This window comes from Dipodomys ordii, unplaced genomic scaffold (assembly GCF_000151885.1).
Source record: "Dipodomys ordii isolate 6190 unplaced genomic scaffold, Dord_2.0 Scaffold54, whole genome shotgun sequence".
NCBI classification, from domain to species: domain Eukaryota; kingdom Metazoa; phylum Chordata; class Mammalia; order Rodentia; family Heteromyidae; genus Dipodomys; species Dipodomys ordii.
Genome location: NW_012267270.1, coordinates 3,160,423 through 3,179,075, shown reverse-complemented (window position 1 = coordinate 3,179,075; position 18,653 = coordinate 3,160,423). Strand labels below are relative to the sequence as shown.

At 55.6% G+C, this 18,653-nt stretch overlaps 2 protein-coding genes across 2 annotated transcripts in view; both read left to right on the top strand.

The window, feature by feature from the left end:
• The first annotated feature begins 487 nt into the window (after positions 1-487).
• Carns1 (carnosine synthase 1) lies at positions 488-10,241 on the top strand. Its single transcript, XM_013021028.1, has 10 exons — positions 488-552; positions 952-970; positions 2,564-2,837; positions 4,298-4,387; positions 4,640-5,127; positions 5,355-5,529; positions 5,621-5,706; positions 6,405-6,636; positions 6,717-6,997; positions 8,877-10,241. Exons 2-10 carry the CDS (start codon positions 968-970, stop codon positions 10,101-10,103), a joined length of 2,856 nt encoding a protein of 951 aa, XP_012876482.1. The 5' UTR covers positions 488-552; positions 952-967; the 3' UTR covers positions 10,104-10,241.
• Positions 10,242-12,760: 2,519 nt separating this feature from the next.
• The window catches only part of Rps6kb2 (ribosomal protein S6 kinase, 70kDa, polypeptide 2), a 7,542-nt gene continuing 1,649 nt past the window's right edge, over positions 12,761-18,653 (top strand). The window contains exons 1-10 of the mRNA XM_013021131.1: positions 12,761-13,363; positions 13,660-13,700; positions 13,800-13,920; positions 14,197-14,265; positions 16,023-16,170; positions 17,127-17,184; positions 17,274-17,374; positions 17,608-17,698; positions 17,787-17,877; positions 17,990-18,097. Of these exons, the coding sequence (XP_012876585.1) occupies positions 13,286-13,363; positions 13,660-13,700; positions 13,800-13,920; positions 14,197-14,265; positions 16,023-16,170; positions 17,127-17,184; positions 17,274-17,374; positions 17,608-17,698; positions 17,787-17,877; positions 17,990-18,097 (906 nt within the window). The 5' untranslated portion in view covers positions 12,761-13,285. The remainder of the gene's footprint in view (positions 13,364-13,659; positions 13,701-13,799; positions 13,921-14,196; positions 14,266-16,022; positions 16,171-17,126; positions 17,185-17,273; positions 17,375-17,607; positions 17,699-17,786; positions 17,878-17,989; positions 18,098-18,653) is intronic.

Sequence of the window (18,653 nt, the reverse complement as noted above, 5' to 3'; positions counted from 1 at the left end):
TCCCTGTCCTTCCTTCCTTCCTTTTTTTTTTTGTTGGTCATGGGTCTTGAACTCTGGGCCTAGGCACTGTCCCTCAGCTCTTCAGCTCAAGGCTAGTGCTCTACCACTTGAGCCACAGGGCCACTCCTGTTTTTCTGGTGGTTTATTGGACATAAGTCTCACAAACTTCCCTGCATGGGCTGGTTTTGAACCACAATCCCCAGATCTCAGCCTCCTGAGTGGCTAGGATGACAGGCGTGAGCCACCAGCGCCTGGCCAGTCCCTATTCTTTCACCCCAGGCTCTCCATGGGAGCTCTACATCTCAGAAGACCCCTGCTGTCTCTCTCTGGGGCCCTCCAGGCAGCTAGAACAGAGCCCCAAGGCTGGGCCCGGGAGGTGGGCGGGGCCCTGGCTGGGTCTGTGGCTTGGGCAGCTGATGTCCCTGCCTGCCCCTGGGCATAGGTCCATAAACTATATAAGGACGCTCACCCCTGCCCCGAGCTGTGGCAGCGCTGCCCGCAGCACCACTTGCTCTTGCCTGCTGAGAAGCTCTGCCAAGTCACCACCTGCAGGTACCCCTGTGGCCCCTGCCCATCCCAGGGGAGCTGGGGAGGGGGACAGCAGGGAGGGCACCCTGGCTCCCCCCTGCCCCATGCCAGCCCTGTGTCTGTCCTGACACTCACCAGGGCCCCCATGGTACTGGGCACTGGAAAGACTCAGAGGGGAATTCCAGCAAAGGAAGCCTGGAGAACCGGGAGGGGGAGGGGGACTCTGGGGTACAGGACCCTTGGGGTCCTTGAGACAGAGCTTCCTCCTTTGCATGGGGCAGCGTGGGGCAGGCAGCCTTGGCCCTGTCCTGGCAGGCCCAGGACAGAGGGTGTCTTCATTCCTGAAGCCTGAGGCTGGAGGGTGGGTAGGGCGCTGGCCGGCCTGACCTCTGTCCTGTCCCTGCCCCTCCCTCTCTCACTCAGCTTCTCCACCTTCAAGATGGTAAGTCTCCTGTGGTCCAAACCCTTGGGGAGAAGGAGGCCCCCATGGGAGACTACAGGCGCCCCAGGCCTGCCTGGAGAGCACCGTGTGCACGGAGCTCCACGCCCTCGATCCACCCCTGTGCCAGGTGCTTGTCTCCTCCCTCCCAGGCTGGGATGTCGGCCTTGCAGCCTTCCACAGTGTCTGTGAGCTTCATGTGCAACCCCAGTATCCTTCTAGGTTTAGGGGAACAGAGGGACCCCACGTTCCTCCCATCTGGGTACACCTCTTCTAGTAGATGTGGCTCCTGACCCATGCCCAAGTCTGGCGTCCAGACCTTAATGACCCGGCCACAACCCGCTGCCTCTCAGTCACTCAGGGATCTCCACAGCTACACCCCTGGGTGGCACAGGGCAGACACTGGGCATCCACCCAGTTCAGAGAGACCTCTCAACCTTCCCAAAGTGGTCCAGCGCGTCTGCTGGAGGCCAGACCCCTGCCAGACTTGTCCAGGCCAGGCAACGCAAGGTACCAGAGAGTAAGTGTCCCCGCCTGTGTCACATGGAGCCTCCTGGTGGCTTCATGGGAAAGGGAGGCAGCTTCTGGGAGGGGGCAGAAGTGTCAGATTTTCTGCAAAGAAACAAGTGCCAGGACTGGAGGTTTGGCTCCGTGGTAGGATGCCTGCCTGGCCGGCTGGAGGCCCAGACCTTCAAGACCAGCAAAAGGAAAAGAAGCCAGATGCTGGTGGCTCACACCTGTCATCCTAGCTACTCAGGAGGCTAAGATCTGAGGATCATGGTTCAGAACCAGTCCGGGCAGGAAAGTCCATGAGATTCTTGTCTTCAATTAACCACCAGAAAAACTGGAAGCGCTGCTGTGGCTCAAGTGGTAGAGCGCTCATCTTGAGCATAAAGAGGCTCAAGGACAGTGCTCAGGCCCTGAGTTCAAGCCCACAACCAACAACAACAAAGAAAAAAAGAGAAGAAAAAGCAGTGCTAGAATTCCATGCACTTGAAAAGGGTAAACCCTGTGTGGTGGGCACATGGGATTAAAAGCAGGAAGATTAAGAGTTCAAGGCTAGCCTGGGATACGTGGAGGGGGCGGGGGCGGGGGGAAGGTCACAGCATGTCTTCAAGGCCTGCTTCAGGATAACAATGGCAGAAATCCATCTACAAAGTTTGGTGGAGTCCATGCTGGCGATGGGGTCAGTGAGTCTGGGAGAAGCAGGCAGGGGTCAGCGGGTCATCTCATGGGTTCCTCAGTCATCAAGCATCAGCAGTTAGAGTGTGTCAGGCTCTGTCGGGGTGCTGTGCTGATCCTGAGGAACACAAGACCCCATTCTTTTGTTTCTGAGAGCCCAGCTGGAGCAGATATACACATGGCATGGGGGTCAGTGGGCAGTCAGCAGGATATTGCTTACTGCTCTCCTTCGGGCCTGCCGTGCCTACCAAACCCCACCATCTGCTGGGAAGAGGCCTGAACCTCCCTGGCCTCCATCCTGGAAGTGAGCCGGGCTAGGAGAGGCGGGGAAGGGGCTCACACCATTGGATGACTTCAGGTATTGCCTTGCCCACTGTGCCCAAGCCTTGCCGCTTCTGCCCCCCCCCTCCCCAGCTCTCCCTAGATCCGCTGAGTTCTGAGTGGGACTGCCCCCTGGGCTCCAAGGACCTGGACCGAGAGGAAGGACCATGGAGAGGGAGCGCTGGCCTGCCACCAGCAGCCTGCTTCCCTGGCCCCTGGCGGCAGGATGTGGGTCTGGACTGCAAGGGCTCCCCGGAGGGCGCCGAGGCCCGGGCCTGGACTGTCTACTACTACAATCTCCTGCAGAGCTGCCTGCAGCAAGCTGGCCTTCCGGAGACCCAGGACCGCAGCCAGGTGCCCCGCACAGGTGCCTTGGGACTCCAAGGGGGTGGGGGTGGGGGGGGGTTCCTCCCGGAAGCAGGGAGGGACCTGTACCCAGTAGCTTCCTCAGCCCTGTGGAGCTTGACTGGTTTCATCTGAAGACAGGGAGGCAAAGTCAGGCACCAGGGCGGGTGGGCAGGCATCTGACCCCGGTGAAGGCCAGCTTTCCACTGTCCTCCCGACTCCTGCTGCTGAATTAGTCAAACATACTCCGTAGAGCGTACACTTCTAGCCAACTGTCTTAGAGCGTACACTTCTAGCCAACTGTCTTAGGAGGTGCTGGGGAGGTGGCCGAGCAGTTGAGATCCCAAGATTTCTCTCCTGTCTTCTGTTTTAAAACTTGGGAGGGGGCTGGGAAGGTGACTCAGTGGTAGCGTGTTTGCCTTGCATGCATGAGGCCCTGGGTTCCATTCCTCAGCACCACATAAGCAGAAAAAGCCAGAAGTGGCGCTGTGGCTCAAGTGGTAGAGCACTAGCCTTGAGCTGAAGAGCTGAGGAACAGCGCCCAGGCCCAGAGTTCAGGCCCCAGGACCAACAAACAAACAAACAAAACCAACTTTAGAATGCTGGGCTGAGTTCCCGGTGGCTTATGCCTGTAATTGTAGCTATTCAAGAGGCTGAGATCTGAGGATAGGGGTTCAAAGCCAGCCAGGGCAGGAACGTTCTTGAGATTCTTATTAACTGGAGCTGTGGTTCAAGTGGTAAAGTGCTAGCCTTGAGAAAAAAACAAAAACAAAAAGGCTCAGGGACAGCACTCAGGTCCTGAGTTCAAGCCCCAGGACAGGCACCAAACACACACACACACACACTCAGGAGGCCACATATAATTTTTTTTTTTTTTTTTGGTCGGTCATGGGGCTTGAACTCTGGGCCTGAGCGCTGTCCCTCAGCTCTTCAGCTCAAGGCTGAGCGCTCTACCACTTGAGCTACAGCGCCACTTCCGGTTTTCTGGTGGTTTATTGGAGATAAGAGTCTCACGGTCTCTCCTGCCCAGGCTGGCTTTGAACCGCGATCCTCAGATCTCAGCCTCCTGAGTAGCTAGGATTACAGGCGTGAGCCACCAGCGCCCGGCTGGCCACATATAATTTTGTGTAAAACAAAGTTCCCATGGTTAGACTACATGAGAATCTCAGGTTTGAAAAATATGCTCAGTGAAAAAGAAATCCTCCGAAGGCCACACAAAAAGTCCGAGCTCAGGATTGAGCTAGATCTTCTCAGCAGCTGTCAGTGACCCCAGACCAGCTGCAGAGGGAGACCGGCAGGATGGGAGGGATGAGTGGGCATGCTGCCTTCCCACCTTTCTCTCTTCTGTGTCCTTCATTCTTCTGCTCTGCAACAGGGATGGGGGAGGGGGGAGGCAGGCAAAGGATGACAGCAGGGGGTCAGCTTGAGTCCCAGGGCAGGAGGAAGAGCCCCTCCTTAGCTTTGCATTGCTCCTTCCCAAAGGCTACCCTGGCGCCGAGGTGACCTTGTGCATTCTGGGACCCCCCAGCACCTTTCTGTCTGTGCTGCTGGAGGGTGGGGTCCAGAGCCCGGGTAAGTGTGTGCCCAAGTTCCCCACCCCCTCCCACAGAAAGGGCAGCCCTGCCCTGACCCAGCTACATCCCAAAATACCCACCAACCTTGGCTACCATGCACATTCCATGGGGCCAGCTGCTATCCTCTGAGTAGGGGTGGGTTCTGGGAGCAAACTGTCCCCCCCATGACACAGGAGCCTGGGCTGGAGGTGGAGCCCGCTGGGGACATTTAAATTTCCCTGGCTAGCCACTTGCCTCCCTCTGCCTCCAGGAAACCTGCTCCTTTGCCTGTCCCCTGCCTGGCTGACCAAGGTGCCAGCACCAAGACAGCCGGGTGAGGCCACTCTGATGGTCTCCAAGGCTGTGAGCTTCCACCCAGGGGGCCTAACATTCCTGGACGACTTTGCCCCCCCACGGCGGGCCACCTACTTCCTGGCAGGCCTGGGTCCTGGCCCTGGCTGGGGCAGGGAGGCCGCAGAGCTGGCCCGGAACCTGACTTGCCCCACAGGAGCCACAGCAGAGCTGGCCCGGCTGCTGGAGGAGCGGCTCCTCATGAGGCAGCTGCTGTCCCAGCAGGGTGGCGTGGCTGTGCCAGCTACCCTGGCCTTCACCTATAAGCCTCCGGGGCTGCTGCGGAGAGGGCATGCCAGCCCCGGACTACACCTGGTGGAGCTGAGTGGCAAAGAGGGCCAGGAAAGCCTGGTGAAAGAGGAAGTGGGGGCCTTCCTACACTCGGAAGCCCTGGCCAGTGCCTCACAGGTAACTGGCTCCTGCTTCCGGAGGGCTGTGTAACGCTGAGTAGATGCTGATGTGTGGGTGGTTACCAAGTCCTTCTGCTGGGAAGCTGTCCCCAACACTTAGCTCTGCCAGTGTCCCCACTTCTTGGGGACAGTGCCATGCCCTCCCACCTCAGCTAGGCCTGAGCATCTCACCTTCCAGGTGTGTGGAGCAGTGATAAGGAGGCCTCTTTGCCCTTTCTGATGCAGGTGGCCGTGAAGCTGAGCGGCTGGCGCTGGCTGGGGCGACAGACATTGCGCCTGCATCCACGGGCAGAGCCAGACGCAGTGGTGAGCACGGTGATGGCCTTGCTGGAGAAGCTGGAAGAGGAAGAGAGCGTCATGGTGGAGGCCATGTGCCCACCTGCCCAGCTGCCCTTCCCAGGTGAGAGCCAGCTGTGCCTGGCAGGAGTGGGATTGTGGCTCTGCTTCCTGGACCTTCTGTGCTGGGCTTAGACCTCCCCATCTTCTCCCAGATGGTCCCTTACGTGGCCCAGAGCTGGCTGTGCGTATCTGTGCCATGGTGTGTCGGACTCAGGGTGACAGGCCCCTGCTGAGCAAGGTGAGAAAGGCCCAGGCCCAGGCCACGCTGAGGAGATGAAGGATCCTGGGCAACTGCTATGGGCAGAGAGGACCAAATCAATGAGCAGATTTTGGTTACCTTTATTGAGACACTTGGGCCTGTTTTGACTTTGTTTTTCCTTTCCCCTTGAAACCCTCCTGAGCCCATCTTAGATTGGGTGCCCTTAACACATGCTCAGTCCATGCTGGTGTCTAGGTCCAGGGGCTGGCTCACCATGGCATGGTTCTCAGGGGGAGTTAACATTAAGAGTCCACAATCCTCCGGATGTCCTACAGGAAGAATATACATGCTGAAAGTGCAGCAGGGCTTGGGGACTCTTTGGATACCCAGCTGGGAGGGAGATGGTCTACCCCCAGGGCAGGGCTCGAGTGGAGGAGATGAGGGGCTCCCAGAGGCCTTGGACAGTAAGGGCACACACACTGGTGGGCGCGGGAGCTAGGATGACACATGCACGGAGCCATCAGGGCAGAGAGACAGGAAGCCGGATAGCGTGTGGGGACCGGAGGAGCATGACAGGGAAAGGTATTTTCTTTTTTGCAGTTTAAGACAGGTTGGAGAATGAGGATTCTTGAATGCCCAGAGAAGGGTCTGGCCTGGATCTTAGCACTGGGAAGGTGCCGGTGCAGCTGGAGTGAGGTCAATCTGGGGAGGGCCTCTCTGAGTCGCACCCTACCTAGGTGTTGTGCGGCGTGGGTCGCGGGGACCGGCCCCTACGGCACCAGAACACCCTGCCGAGGACGCTGGACGCGGCGCTGGCGCAGTGTGGGCTGCGGGAGGCGGCGCAGGTGGAGGTCGTGTGGCGGCGCGTCAAGACGGCGGCTGAGGCCGCGCTGGCCGCCGTGCTGGCCCTGGAGGCCGGCTTGAGCGCTGAGCAACGCGGCGGGCGCCAGGCCCGCACCGACTTCCTCGGTGCGTACGGGCGGTGCGGTGGCGTGGGGTCCCGGGAGGTGAGATCGCGGCCTCGTGCGAGCGCCCCTCGCCCCTCGCAGGCGTGGACTTCGCTCTGACCGTGGTGGGCCGCGAGCTGACCCCCGTGCTCCTGAAGCTGAACTGCGGGCTGTGTCTGGAGGCGTGCGGCGCGCTCGAGGGGCTGTGGGCCGCACCCCGCCCGGGGCGCGCGGCGGAGGAGGCGGCGGCCGCGCCGCTGGTGGAGACGATGCTCCGGCGCTCGGCGCACTGCCTCATGGAGGGAAAGCAGCTGCTGGTGATAGGCGCGGGCGGCACCAGCAAGAAGTTCGTGTGGGAGGCAGCGCGTCACTACGGCCTTAAGGTGGGTGGGGCCCGGCCCCAAGGCGGAGCCTGAGTGGCGGAGCCCTGACAGAGGGGCGGGGCTGGATAGAGAGGGCGGGGTTCAGGTTGGAGGCGTGGCCAGAGCGACGGGGGCGGGGCTTGCGCAGGCCATCCGCTCGCTCGGTGGCAGAACCAGCTGCGGGGCCAGTCAGTCGTGGGGCGTGAACTCTGGGCCTGGGCGCTGTCCCTCAGCCCTTCATCTCATGGCTCTACCACGTGAGCCACAGTGCCACTTCTGGTTTTCTGGTGGTTAATTGGAGATGAGAATTTCACTGATTTTTCCTGCCCTGACTGGCTTTGAATGGTGATGCTCGGATCTCATAGTCACCTGAGTAGCTAGGATTAAAGGTGGGAGCTACCTACCAGCACCCGACTGAGTAGATAAGTAAACAGATAAGTAAACAGAGGCTCCCAGGCTGGCCTGTGGCTTCCTCTGCCCTCTATCACAGTGCATGACTCTGGGAACCCTGCATCCAGCAGGCCACGTGGCTTTGCTCCCTGCCTGGCAGTGGGTCCTCCAGCGGGAATGTCACCCCCTCCTGATGCTAAGGGTTAACCAAGCAGAAGACACCTCCCTCCTTTTTCAGTGGCCAACTTGTGCATCTGCTGCTTTGTTTCTGTGTTTTCTCAGTGGATCATAAGCTTTGGGAACACAGAGCCCTACACGATTCTACAACATTATTGAGCACACAATGGGGCAGCTTCTTCTGTCAGTTGTGGGGCTTGAATTCAGGGTATAAGTGCTGTCCCTGAATTCTTTTGCACGAGGCTAGTGCTTTACCACATTGAGTCACAGTGCCAGGTCCGGTTTTTGAATGGTTAATTGGCAGTAAGAGTCTCATGGGAGCCTTTCTGCCCAGGCTGGCTTCAAATTGTGATCCTCAGATCTCAGCTACCTAAGTAGTTAGGATTATAGGCATGAGTCACTGGTGCCCAGCCACTGGTGCCTGGCAGCTGCTTCTGCTTCTTCTTCCTCCGCCTCCTCTTCTTTTTACTTTCTTCTTTCTAAGGAATTGAACTCAGAGCCTCATGCATGCTAAGCAAGCACTCTACTACTGAGCCACCTTCTTAGCTGTCTTTTTCTTTTTTCTTTTTGCTCATCCTGGCCTTGAACTCAGGGCCTGGGCACTTGAGTCTCTGTGCTCAAAGCTAGCGCTCTACCACTTGAGCTAGAGCACCACTCCTGCCTTTTGCCTTTATGTGATACTGAGGAATCAAACCCAGGGCTTCATGCATACTAGGCAAAAACACTCTACCTCTAGGCCACATTCCCAGCCCTAGCCTTCTTTTTTCTTTTCTTTTCTTTTTGTTAGTCATGGGGCTTGAACTCTGGGCCTGGGTGCTGTCCCTCAGCTCTTCTGCTCAAGGCGAGCACTCTACCACTTGAGCTACAGTGCCATCTCAGGTTTTCTGATGGTTTTATTAGAGATAAGAGTTTCATGGACTTTCCTTCCTGGGCTGGCTTTGAACTGAGATCCTTAGATCTTAGCCTCCTGAGTAGGTAGGATTACAGGCATGAGCCACAGCACCCGGCCCTAGCCTTTTTTAAACAAAGAAACAACCTCTGCTTCCACTTCCTATAATCCATTTCGATAAATGCTATTTTACATATTAGAGGCACATAGGCATTGCACCTTAATTGAGCCACTCCTTCAGTTCCTCATTGTTTTGCTGGTTAATTGGAAATAGAGTCTCTGGGCTGGCTTTGAACATTGATCTTCCAATTGCAAGCCCAAGCCACCAGTGCCAAACTGAGTACCTAGTGCTTATGAGCTCATGAAGCTGGCAGGCTGGGGCCCTTCCCCAAGCTCCATCTTGCCTGTCAGCATCTGCTATGTCCTCTCCTGTGCTTCTTGCAGCTGCACGTAGTGGATGCAGACCCCAACCACTTTGTGTCCCAGCTGGTGCAAACCTTCATCCACTTCGACGTGACAGAACACCGTAAGGATGAGGAGAATGCACATCTGCTGGCCGAGCAGGTGCGGGCCCGTGGCCTGCAGCTGGATGGTTGCTTCTCTTTCTGGGATGACTGTCTGGTGCTTACAGCCCTGCTGTGTCAGGAGCTGGGCCTGCCCTGCAGCCCCCCAGCTGCCATGCGCCTGGCCAAGCAGAAGAGCCACACCCAGCTGCACCTGTTGTGTCACCAGGGCCCACCCTGGCCTGCACCCTCCCTCCATGCTGTGCCCTGCTGCCCGCTGCAGACCGAGGCTGATGTGGAGCGAGCCATCCACCAGGTCCCCCTGCCGGGTGTGATGAAGCTGGAGTTCGGGTCAGGTGCAGTGGGCGTGCAGCTGGTGAAGGATGGGCCCCAGTGCCGAGAGCACTTTACCCGGATTTCCCGTGACTTGCAAGGCGAGACTGACTATCCAGGCATCGGGCTGGGCTGGGGCAATGCCATGCTGCTGATGGAATTTGTGGAGGGCACTGAGCATGATGTGGACCTGGTGGTTTTTGGCGGCCAGCTGCTGGCTGCCTTTGTCTCTGACAACGGCCCCACAAGGCTGCCTGGCTTCACAGAGACGGCGGCCTGCATGCCCACCAGGCTGGCACCGGAGCAGGAGGCTCAGATGGTGCAGGCTGCCTTCCGCTGCTGCCTGGGCTGTGGGCTGCTCAACGGGGTCTTCAATGTGGAGCTCAAGCTGACAGGGTGTGGGCCGAAGCTCATTGAGATCAACCCGCGCATGGGCGGGTTCTACCTGCGTAATTGGATCCTGGAGCTCTACGGGGTTGATATTCTGCTGGCTTCAGCCATGGTGGCCTGTGGCCTGCGGCCTGCCCTGCCCCCCCACCCACGGGCCCGTGGCCACCTGGTAGGCATCATGTGTGTGCTGTCTCAGCATTTGCAGGTGCTGAGTTCCACCACGGTGCGAGACACCCTGCAGGCCCTGCATGATCAGGGGCTGCTGCACTATAATCTTCTGGAAGAGTCTCTGGTGCCCGGCAAGTACGAGGAGCCATTCTGCAACGTGGCATGTGGTGGACACACCCCTGCAGAGGCCTGTCACCGGCTGCTGGGCCTCTGCCAGGGGCTGGGCATTGATGGACCTAACTATCCGGTTGCCCACTTCCTGTCTCATTTCAAATAGCGCTGGGATCTGAGGATAGGGATGAAGTGCTGGGGAGGGAGGGGCTGAGGTGCCCTCCATTCCGAGAGCCCTCCCTGCCTCTCTCTTTGTTGCCTAGCCCAGCCACACCCACTCTCAAGCCTTAGATCTCTTCCAGAGTGCAGAGCCATTTCCCCTCCCTCCTCTCTTTTCTTTTCTTCTTTCTTTCCCAGTACTGGGGCTTGAACTCAGGGCCTGGGCACTGTCCCTGAGCTTTTTCACTCAAGGCTGGTGCTTTACCAATTGAGGCACAGCTCTACTTCTGGTTTTTGGATGGTTTATTGGAGATAAGAGTCTCTAGGACTTTCCTGCTTGGGCAGGCTTTGAACCTCTATCCTCAGATCTCAGCCTTTTAAGTAGCTAGGATTACAGGCATACCCAGTGAATGGTGCCATTTTGACACCAAAACTTTCTGGGCTCAAGGACCATCGAACAAGGATCTGGGAGCTGCTGGGTCCTCTTATAATCCTCCATCCAGTCCATGGCTGCCCTTGGATGCTAGCTCTGGAGAAGTAACAACAGCTACACACACACACACACACACACACACACACACACACACACACTCTGCCACCATCTTCCCCAGATAGGATTGGGCCCAAACCCAGGCCCTCACGTCCACCTTTCTAATGTGTGTCTTCCTGCCACTTACAGGAGTGAAACTTGGACAACCTGAGATTAAAATGAAATGAAATCCTGAGATTAAATCCCTTATCTTTGTCTTATGCAAATTCCAGGATACTTGTAGAGCTAACTATAAACACCTCACAGGGTCCCTCACTCACGCCAGTGGCCTAAGTAGTAGAAGTGCAAGTGGCTTGTGGTCAGTAGTGTGTGGATGAGGACAGAGGCTCAGGGAAAACTAAACAACAACAACAAAAAACCCTTCTAGGCTTCTAGGTCCTACTGTAGTGGATGTGAATGCAGGCTAGGTCTCTGCCTCCACTAACTCTTACATACCCACTCGGCTTCCAGGCCCCTTCTCCTCTCTGTTCGTATTCATAAGCGGCCTCAGCATTTTGGAACATGCACCATGTGCTTCTTCTCCAAGTTTGAGTGCTCTGGCCTTGGCACACTAACCAGCACTGCAGAGAAAATTTTTCTAGACTGCCTTCTTCATTCAGGGACCCTGTTTCAAGAATTCCGCTGCTAGGGCTGGGCAGGTGGCTCAATGGTAGAGCACTTGCCTTGCATTCATGAGGCCCTGGGTTTGATGCCTCAGTACCATATAAGCAGAAAAAAGCTGGAAGTGGTGCTGTGGCTCAAGTGGTAGAGTGCTCGCCTTGAGCTGAAGAGCTGAGGGACAGCGCCCAGGCCCAGAGTTCAAGCCCCACGGCTGACAAAAAAAAAAAAAAAAAAGAGTCTCGGACTTTCCTGCCTGGGCTGGCTTTGAATTGCGATCCTCGGATCTCAGTGTCCTTAGTAGCTAGGATTATAGGCGTGAGCCATCAGTACCTGACTAAAAAGCTGAAATTTTCTTAACCATGTGTTTGCTCTTGAGCCACCTAGCTTGAACCTATCTTTTCCCTTAACAGTGTATTCTCTCTCTTTAATTAAACTCGTTGCTTTGCCACTTTACTAGTGTGTGTGTGTGTGTGTGTGTGTGTGTGTGTGTGTGTGTACCTTCATTCAATTCTTGGTTGGAAACTCCAAGAGTCTTGGATCTTCACCTCTGCAGTAGTAACACTTTGGCTCATGACACACTAGCACAGGAAGAGAGAATCTCTAGACTGTATTTGTTGTTCAGAATCAAGAATTCTGTTTCTGCTCAGCACAGGAGCTGTGACACAGCTCCCCAGGCTCCTACCCACATAAAGTGACTGAGTGAAGTGCCTAGACTATGGGATTGTTTATCTCCAGTGGGGCTCAGCCAGGGAGGGGAGGAGGGAAGAAGAGGGGAAATTCTGCAATCTGGGGCTAAGTGAAAACCAGCCCACAAGCTGGACCTCAGGAATAATCTGTAGTAGGGATCTACCTTATACTCACCTCTGGTCAAACCTGAGGACCTTCTCTCGTGGGATCACAATCTGAGGCTACATTCAAGTAAACCCTTCACACCGGAGTGGGAGGGGAGGGGGCTTCTGGTGGCTCACGCCTGTAATCCTAGCTACTTAGGAGGCTGAGATTGAGGATCTCAGTTCAAAGCCAGCCTGAGCAGGTAAGTCCCTGAAACTCTTATCTCCAACAAACCACCAGAAAACCAGAAGTGGTGCTGCGGCTCAAATGTAGTGAGTTTGCTTTGAGCTGAAGAGCTAAGGGACAGCACCCAGGCTCAGAGTTCAAACGCCACAACCGACAAAAAAAAAAAAAGCCATCAAGTAATCCCGTCACCATGTCACCAACCTGGGAACCCCCAAATTCTGTCCTACAGAGTGGACACTGAGCCTCTTCTGTGCAAGAGGTAAAAACAAATAGATAAACCCCAGCAATCGGAGCCCACACAGCCAGGGTGGGGCAGTAAAGATCTCTATCAATTCTGATAAAATCTGCCCTTCCCTGCTCTAGGTTTCTAGCTCTGAATTCCAACAAAGGTTTGGATACTTTCCTAGCCAACTCGGTATTGAGAACCCTCTGAAGGCTTCAAGGCTGCAGCTACAGTCCCATATAACACAAATCAAGTTTAATATGTTCACTCATCTTTTCATCCATATTCTGTAATGTGCCTATTCTGTACCAGGCAGTTGAATTTAGTAAGTGTGCTTAAGAATTGACAGAAGCTCCTGTTCAGATGTCCCAAGCTTTCTAGGACAGGATCCTGGTAACAGCCTGGCACTAAGCTTGACATTCACACCTATGTGCACTTATGACTTTCTACATCCAAACCCAGACTTTCCCTGGAGCCCCCAACTGGGAGCCTTTGAGTCGCTCCTATCTGATGCTGAACCGTAGTGTTTGGAAGGGAGGTTGAATAGAAAGCAGGTTCAGCGGGCTGAAGGAATAGGTAGGACGGATCTCTTGGACTACAACTCCCAAAAGGCATTGCGCAGGCGCCATCTTGGCTCCCGGCCAAACGAACAGGCCTGTCTGGAAACCAGGCGAAGCTATTTTGCGTCACGGAGTCGGCGACATCTGGCGCGGAATGATTATGTACTGGCCCAGACCTGGGACTGTCAGTCAGAGCTCGGCTTCCAGCCCGCCGAGGGTCCTGCGGGGCCGGCGCGGCCATGGCGGCCGTGTTTGATCTAGACCTGGAGACGGAGGAAGGCAGCGAGGAGGAGGGCGAGCCGGAGTTCAGCCCCGCGGTGAGTGCTCCTCCCGGGGCCACTGGATGTGGGAGCCGAGCCTGTCACTCGGGCCAGGCCAGAGCCGCGGCTCTGCTTCCCACAGTGGGCTCCGACCCCTGCAAACCCCGACCCTCCTCCGCTCCGGCCCCGCTTCAGCTCCCACCCTCTCCCCGCCCCTTCTCCCGTCCCAGCCTCGGGCACCGACTGTCGCTTTCTGCCCCGGCCTCTCCTCCCCAGCCCTCCCCCCCCCGCCCCCGCCTCTCCCCGGCCAAGCAGTGCCCCTTCCTTGCGTCTTACCCCTCGGTTTCTCACAGGATGTGTGTCCCCTTGCCGAGTTGAGGGCTGCTGGCCAGGAGTGAGTGAGGGTCCTGAAGGGGTTTGGGGGATGGAGTGGGGAAGGGGTCCCTGGGAGCGCCGGAGCCTGGTCTGAATGGACGACTTCTTGTGCCCTTAGGCCTGTGGGACAGTATGAGGAGGTGGAGCTGACCGAGACCAGTGTGAATGTGGGCGCTGAGCGCATCGGTCCGCACTGCTTTGAGCTGCTGCGTGTGCTGGGCAAGGGGGGCTATGGCAAGGTACTGGCACCCCACCCCACCCCCACTCCCACTTCCTCAGCTGCAGCCCTGGGGCCTTCGTAGGACTCTCAGTAAAGAGTTGACTTGGGAGGGAGCCACGCCTCTGATGGGATTCAGAGCTGGAAACCTAGGAGGGAAGGGCAGATGTTCTCAGTGGATAGAGATCTTTACCGACCCGCCCTTGGCTTTTTGGTCTCAAGGCTACAGCTGCAGGGTGGGGCTTCTTGAAGGTAGGTCTTGGAGAGGGAAGTTGATCCTGTCTCCCCTGCCCTACAGGTGTTCCAGGTTCGAAAGGTGCAAGGCACCAACTTGGGCAAAATATATGCCATGAAAGTCCTGAGGAAGGTGAGTCATTTGCTTAGCCAGCAAGTACTGTGGCTGCCACCCCTGTGTGTGATGTCAGGCTTCCAAAGCCAGCAATCAACAGGACTGAGGACATGGTCCTTGTCTTTGTCATTGGCTAGTTTATTATTTGTTGTGACAATTATTGTAATTGTTGATAATTGTTGGTGCATTGGAACTCCCAGGGGTCATGGGCCAGTGTTTGGCCGGGCGTTTGTATCGGAACTGGTGAGGGGAATGCTGTTGGCCTCGAGTGCAGGGATATTGCTAAACATTCCCCAGTGGACATGACCGACTCCCACTATGCCAGTGGTATCAAAGTTAGTCAGGCCTTGTGGGGTGTACTTGTAGTCCCGGTGTTGGGGAAACTGAAGCAGCAGTAGCGTAAAAGTTCGAAGCCAGCCTGGGTTACAGAATGAGACCACGTCTCCAAAGCATTAAAGAATTTTAAAAATAGTGTCAAGTTGAAAAACCCTTTGTTAGAGAGGATAAACCAGTCTCTGAAAAGGCTGACTGCAGCAAAATGTCAGGGCATTTCAATGGAGTGACAGAATATGACAAAAAGGTCCTGGCTGGGAACCAAGAGAACCATGTAGAATATGTAAATGTTGTGGACCATTGACCTTTAAAAAAATTCCAGTTGTGGCCAGGCACTAGTGGTTCATGCCAGTAATCCTAGCTACTCAGAGGATGAGATCTGAGGATCATGGTTCTAAGCCAGTCCAGACAGAAAAGTCCTTGAGACTTTTTTCCAATTAACCACCAGAAAACTGGAAGTGGTGCTATGGCTCTAGTGGTAGAGCCCTAGCCTTGAGCAAAAGAGCTCAAGGACAGTGCCTAGGCCCCAAATTCATGCCCCAGGACCAACAATAGATAGATAGATAGATAGATAGATAGATAGATAGATAGATAGATAGATAGATTAAAATCTAGTTGTTTTTGACCTGGCTGTAGGAAAGCAGCTCATTGTGATCATGTTTCACCATGTGTCCCTGATTTTTTTTTCTTTTGTTTTCTTTTCTTTTTTTTGGCCTGTCCTACGGCTTGAACTCAGGGCCTGGACATTGTCCCTGAGCATCTTTTTTGTTCAAGGCTAGCACTTTATCACTTGAGCCACAGCGCCACTTCCGGCCTTTTCTGTGTATGTGGTACTGAAGAATCAAACCCAGGGCTTCATGCATGCTAGGCAAGCACTCTACCACTAAGCCACATTCCCAGCCCCTGTTTCCCTGATTTCATGTACTAATTATTGAGGGGGTGATCATGATGTCACTGTAGGTCCACAGTGTACTCAGACCTTGGCTGGTAGGACTCAGTTGTGTTTAGTATGTAAAGAATTGTATCTTGGAAGGGCTGGGAAGGTGGCTCAGTGGTAGAGTGCTTGCCTTGTATGCATAAGGCCCTGGGTTCGATTCCTCAGCACCACATAAGCAAAAAGAAAAAAAGCTGGAAGTGGCGCTGTGGCTCAAGTGATAGAGCTCTAGCCTTGAGCTGAAGAGTTGAGGGACAGCGCCCAGGCCCAGAGTTCAGGCCCCACGACTGGACCCCAAAAAAAAAAAAAAAGAATTGTATCTTGGAGTTTTACTGAATTACCAGCCCCTCTTTTGTTCCTCTGATTATTTGGAGTTTTGTTCAAGGTTAAACATTGTGCTTGCAAAATAATAAAAGCAGGAAGTGGAGGAGTAAATAAGGGTGTTGGCTAGTGAGAGACTAAAGGAGAACTTGGTGCCTTATCTTCTGATGGACCCCTGCATCTCTAGGCAAAAATCGTGCGCAATGCCAAGGACACAGCACACACTCGGGCTGAGAGAAACATTTTGGAGTCTGTGAAGCACCCGTTCATTGTAGAACTAGCCTATGCTTTCCAGACAGGTGGCAAACTCTACCTCATCTTGGAGTGCCTCAGCGGTAGGTGTCTGATCAGGGTGAGCTGGGGCAGCATAAGCAGCATTGCTGACTGGGGGAACCCTGAGAGGGTTGCGTGTAGGCTCACCAGGAGGGCCTGCACATTCCCACGTACCCTTTGTCTCTTCATTTGTTCATCAGTTCATTCAGCAAACGTCTGTCCAGTGCCTAGTGTTTCCCATTGTTTTGGAGGTGGCTGGGGATGGTGGGAGTTTCCACAGAGGTCCAGAGGGTAGTTTTATGCATTTCTACTTGAGGTCCTCCATTTAGCTCTGTCTTCTGCTGTAGCCACTGTCCACTCTTGTAGCAGTCAGAGTGGGCAGGGGTCATTGTTCTTTCACAGGAAGGCAACTCCTCTGCTTAATGGCCAGGGTCTTCTTCTTAGAGTACAATTGAGTCCTACACTCCTGCTCAGAACCTGCTGAGTCTATAATTTTGACACTGCTTTGGCCTCCAGGACCCATTGCTCACTGTGATGTGGGCCAGGCCTGCCCTTTCCTGCCCACATCCCCAGTACCAGTTTTTCCCTTCATGTTCTGGATCTCAGTCTCCATCACAGAGCTGCCCTGCACAGCCCAGTGCCACCTCACTTTCTGTCTTGTGTTGGGATTAACTTCATCTCCCCTTTCTCCACCGTGGGGTTGTGTAGTGAGGCTCTTGGACCTGGTGCCTCCGCCAGGTGCGCTGGCGCAGCGTGTGCGTGTCTGTCTCCCCATTAGAATGAGCCGCAGAGGGCAGTGGCTGGGTCTCCTCCTCTCTTCCCCCAGCCTCACTGAGCACAGGGCCAGGCACCGGATAGGCGTCCGTAGATGTTTGCTGATTTGAATTGAGTCCCCCACGGCAGCTCTGGGAGGCAGGTAGGGCGGGATTTACGAGCCCCACTTTCCCCAAGAAGCAATGGAGGCTCAGAGAGCAATAGGGCCAGGTCCTAGCACACGGCTGCTATGTGTTTGTCACAGGTGGGGAGCTCTTCACACACCTGGAGCGAGAAGGCATCTTCTTGGAAGACACAGCCTGGTAGGTGTGATGTTTGCAGATCTCCTGAGGGGTCCCTGGCCCCATGCTATTCCTCCTTCCTCATACTTAACCCTGTCCTGTCTCTGCAGCTTCTACCTGGCGGAGATCACACTGGCCCTGGGTCATCTCCACTCCCAAGGCATTATCTACCGAGACCTCAAGCCCGAGAACATCATGCTCAACAACCAGGGTGCGCATCTGCAATCTGCACACACACACACACACACACACACATGAGGCATATACATGCATGTACTCTTCCTGTATGTATGCACTCATGGGGTAGGCATATGCATGCACATAGAAACACTTGCACCCATGCACGCACACACAACTGCCAACCAGGGTCTGCAGGGCAGAGCTAAGGAGAGCGTGGTAGGCAGGGTCCTGACCGTCCCCCCCTCCCCCCCAATTCTTCCTCAGGCCACATCAAACTGACAGACTTTGGCCTCTGCAAGGAGTCCATTCACGAGGGCGCTGTCACACACACCTTCTGTGGCACCATTGAGTACATGTAAGCGTCTCCTATCTGGCCAGGGGGGAGGAGGGCAGCCAGAGGGAGCTGGCCTAACTGACAGTTTTACCCAACCCCAACCCCCCAGGGCTCCTGAGATCCTGGTACGCAGTGGACACAACCGCGCGGTGGACTGGTGGAGCCTGGGAGCCCTGATGTACGACATGCTCACTGGATCGGCAAGTCCAGCCTCTGTGGGAGGAGGGCAGTGGTGGGGGAGAGCCCCCGCGTGGGCCTGGCCAGGGCCTGGTGGGAGGCCCACAGGCCGCCCTCACCTTCCGCCTCCTCCAGCCACCCTTCACCGCAGAGAACCGGAAGAAGACTATGGATAAGATCATCAAGGGGAAGCTGGTGCTGCCCCCCTACCTCACTCCGGATGCCCGGGACCTTGCCAAAAAGGTGAGACTCCCTCCTGCCCACACCCCCAACTCTCCTCCTCGGCCCTGTGGGCCACATGTTCCTGGGTGTCTCCCTGGGTGGCTGAGCAGGCTGTGCCATCCCTGTGTGTGTAGGGGGACTCAGGCTGAACCCCCCCCCCGCCATATACACACAGACTTTGGGGTTGCAGACCTAAGTCCTGGTCCTAGCCTCCGTGGTAAGGCCAAGTCCTAGTCACAAAGCACCCCAGTAAGCTTGCGTGGGGTCAGCTGCTGGCCAGGCATGAGGGTGAGGATGGCGAGCATCACCCAGATCTAATGATGGAGCTTTACTAAAGCCATCTGGAGCCGGGTGCCGGTGGCTCACGCCTGTCATCCTAGCTACTCAGGAGGCTGAGATCTGAGGATCACGATTCAAAGCCAGCCCAGGCAGGAAAGTCCGTAAGACTTATAGCCAATAAAGCATTAGAAAGCCAGAAGTGGCGCTATGGATCAAGCAGTAGAGTGCTTGCCTTGAGCTGAAGAGCACAGGGACAGCGCCCAGGCCCAGAGTTCAAGCCCCACGACTGACCAAAAAA

What these genes read in the sequence shown, in the direction of transcription:
- Carns1 (XM_013021028.1), top strand. An exon ending in CCCTGGCCAGTGCCTCACAG is followed by an intron (nt 5,128 to 5,354) that starts GTAACTGGCTCC and finishes TTTCTGATGCAG; the next exon opens with GTGGCCGTGAAGCTGAGCGG. An exon ending in ACAGGCCCCTGCTGAGCAAG is followed by an intron (nt 5,707 to 6,404) that starts GTGAGAAAGGCC and finishes CACCCTACCTAG; the next exon opens with GTGTTGTGCGGCGTGGGTCG.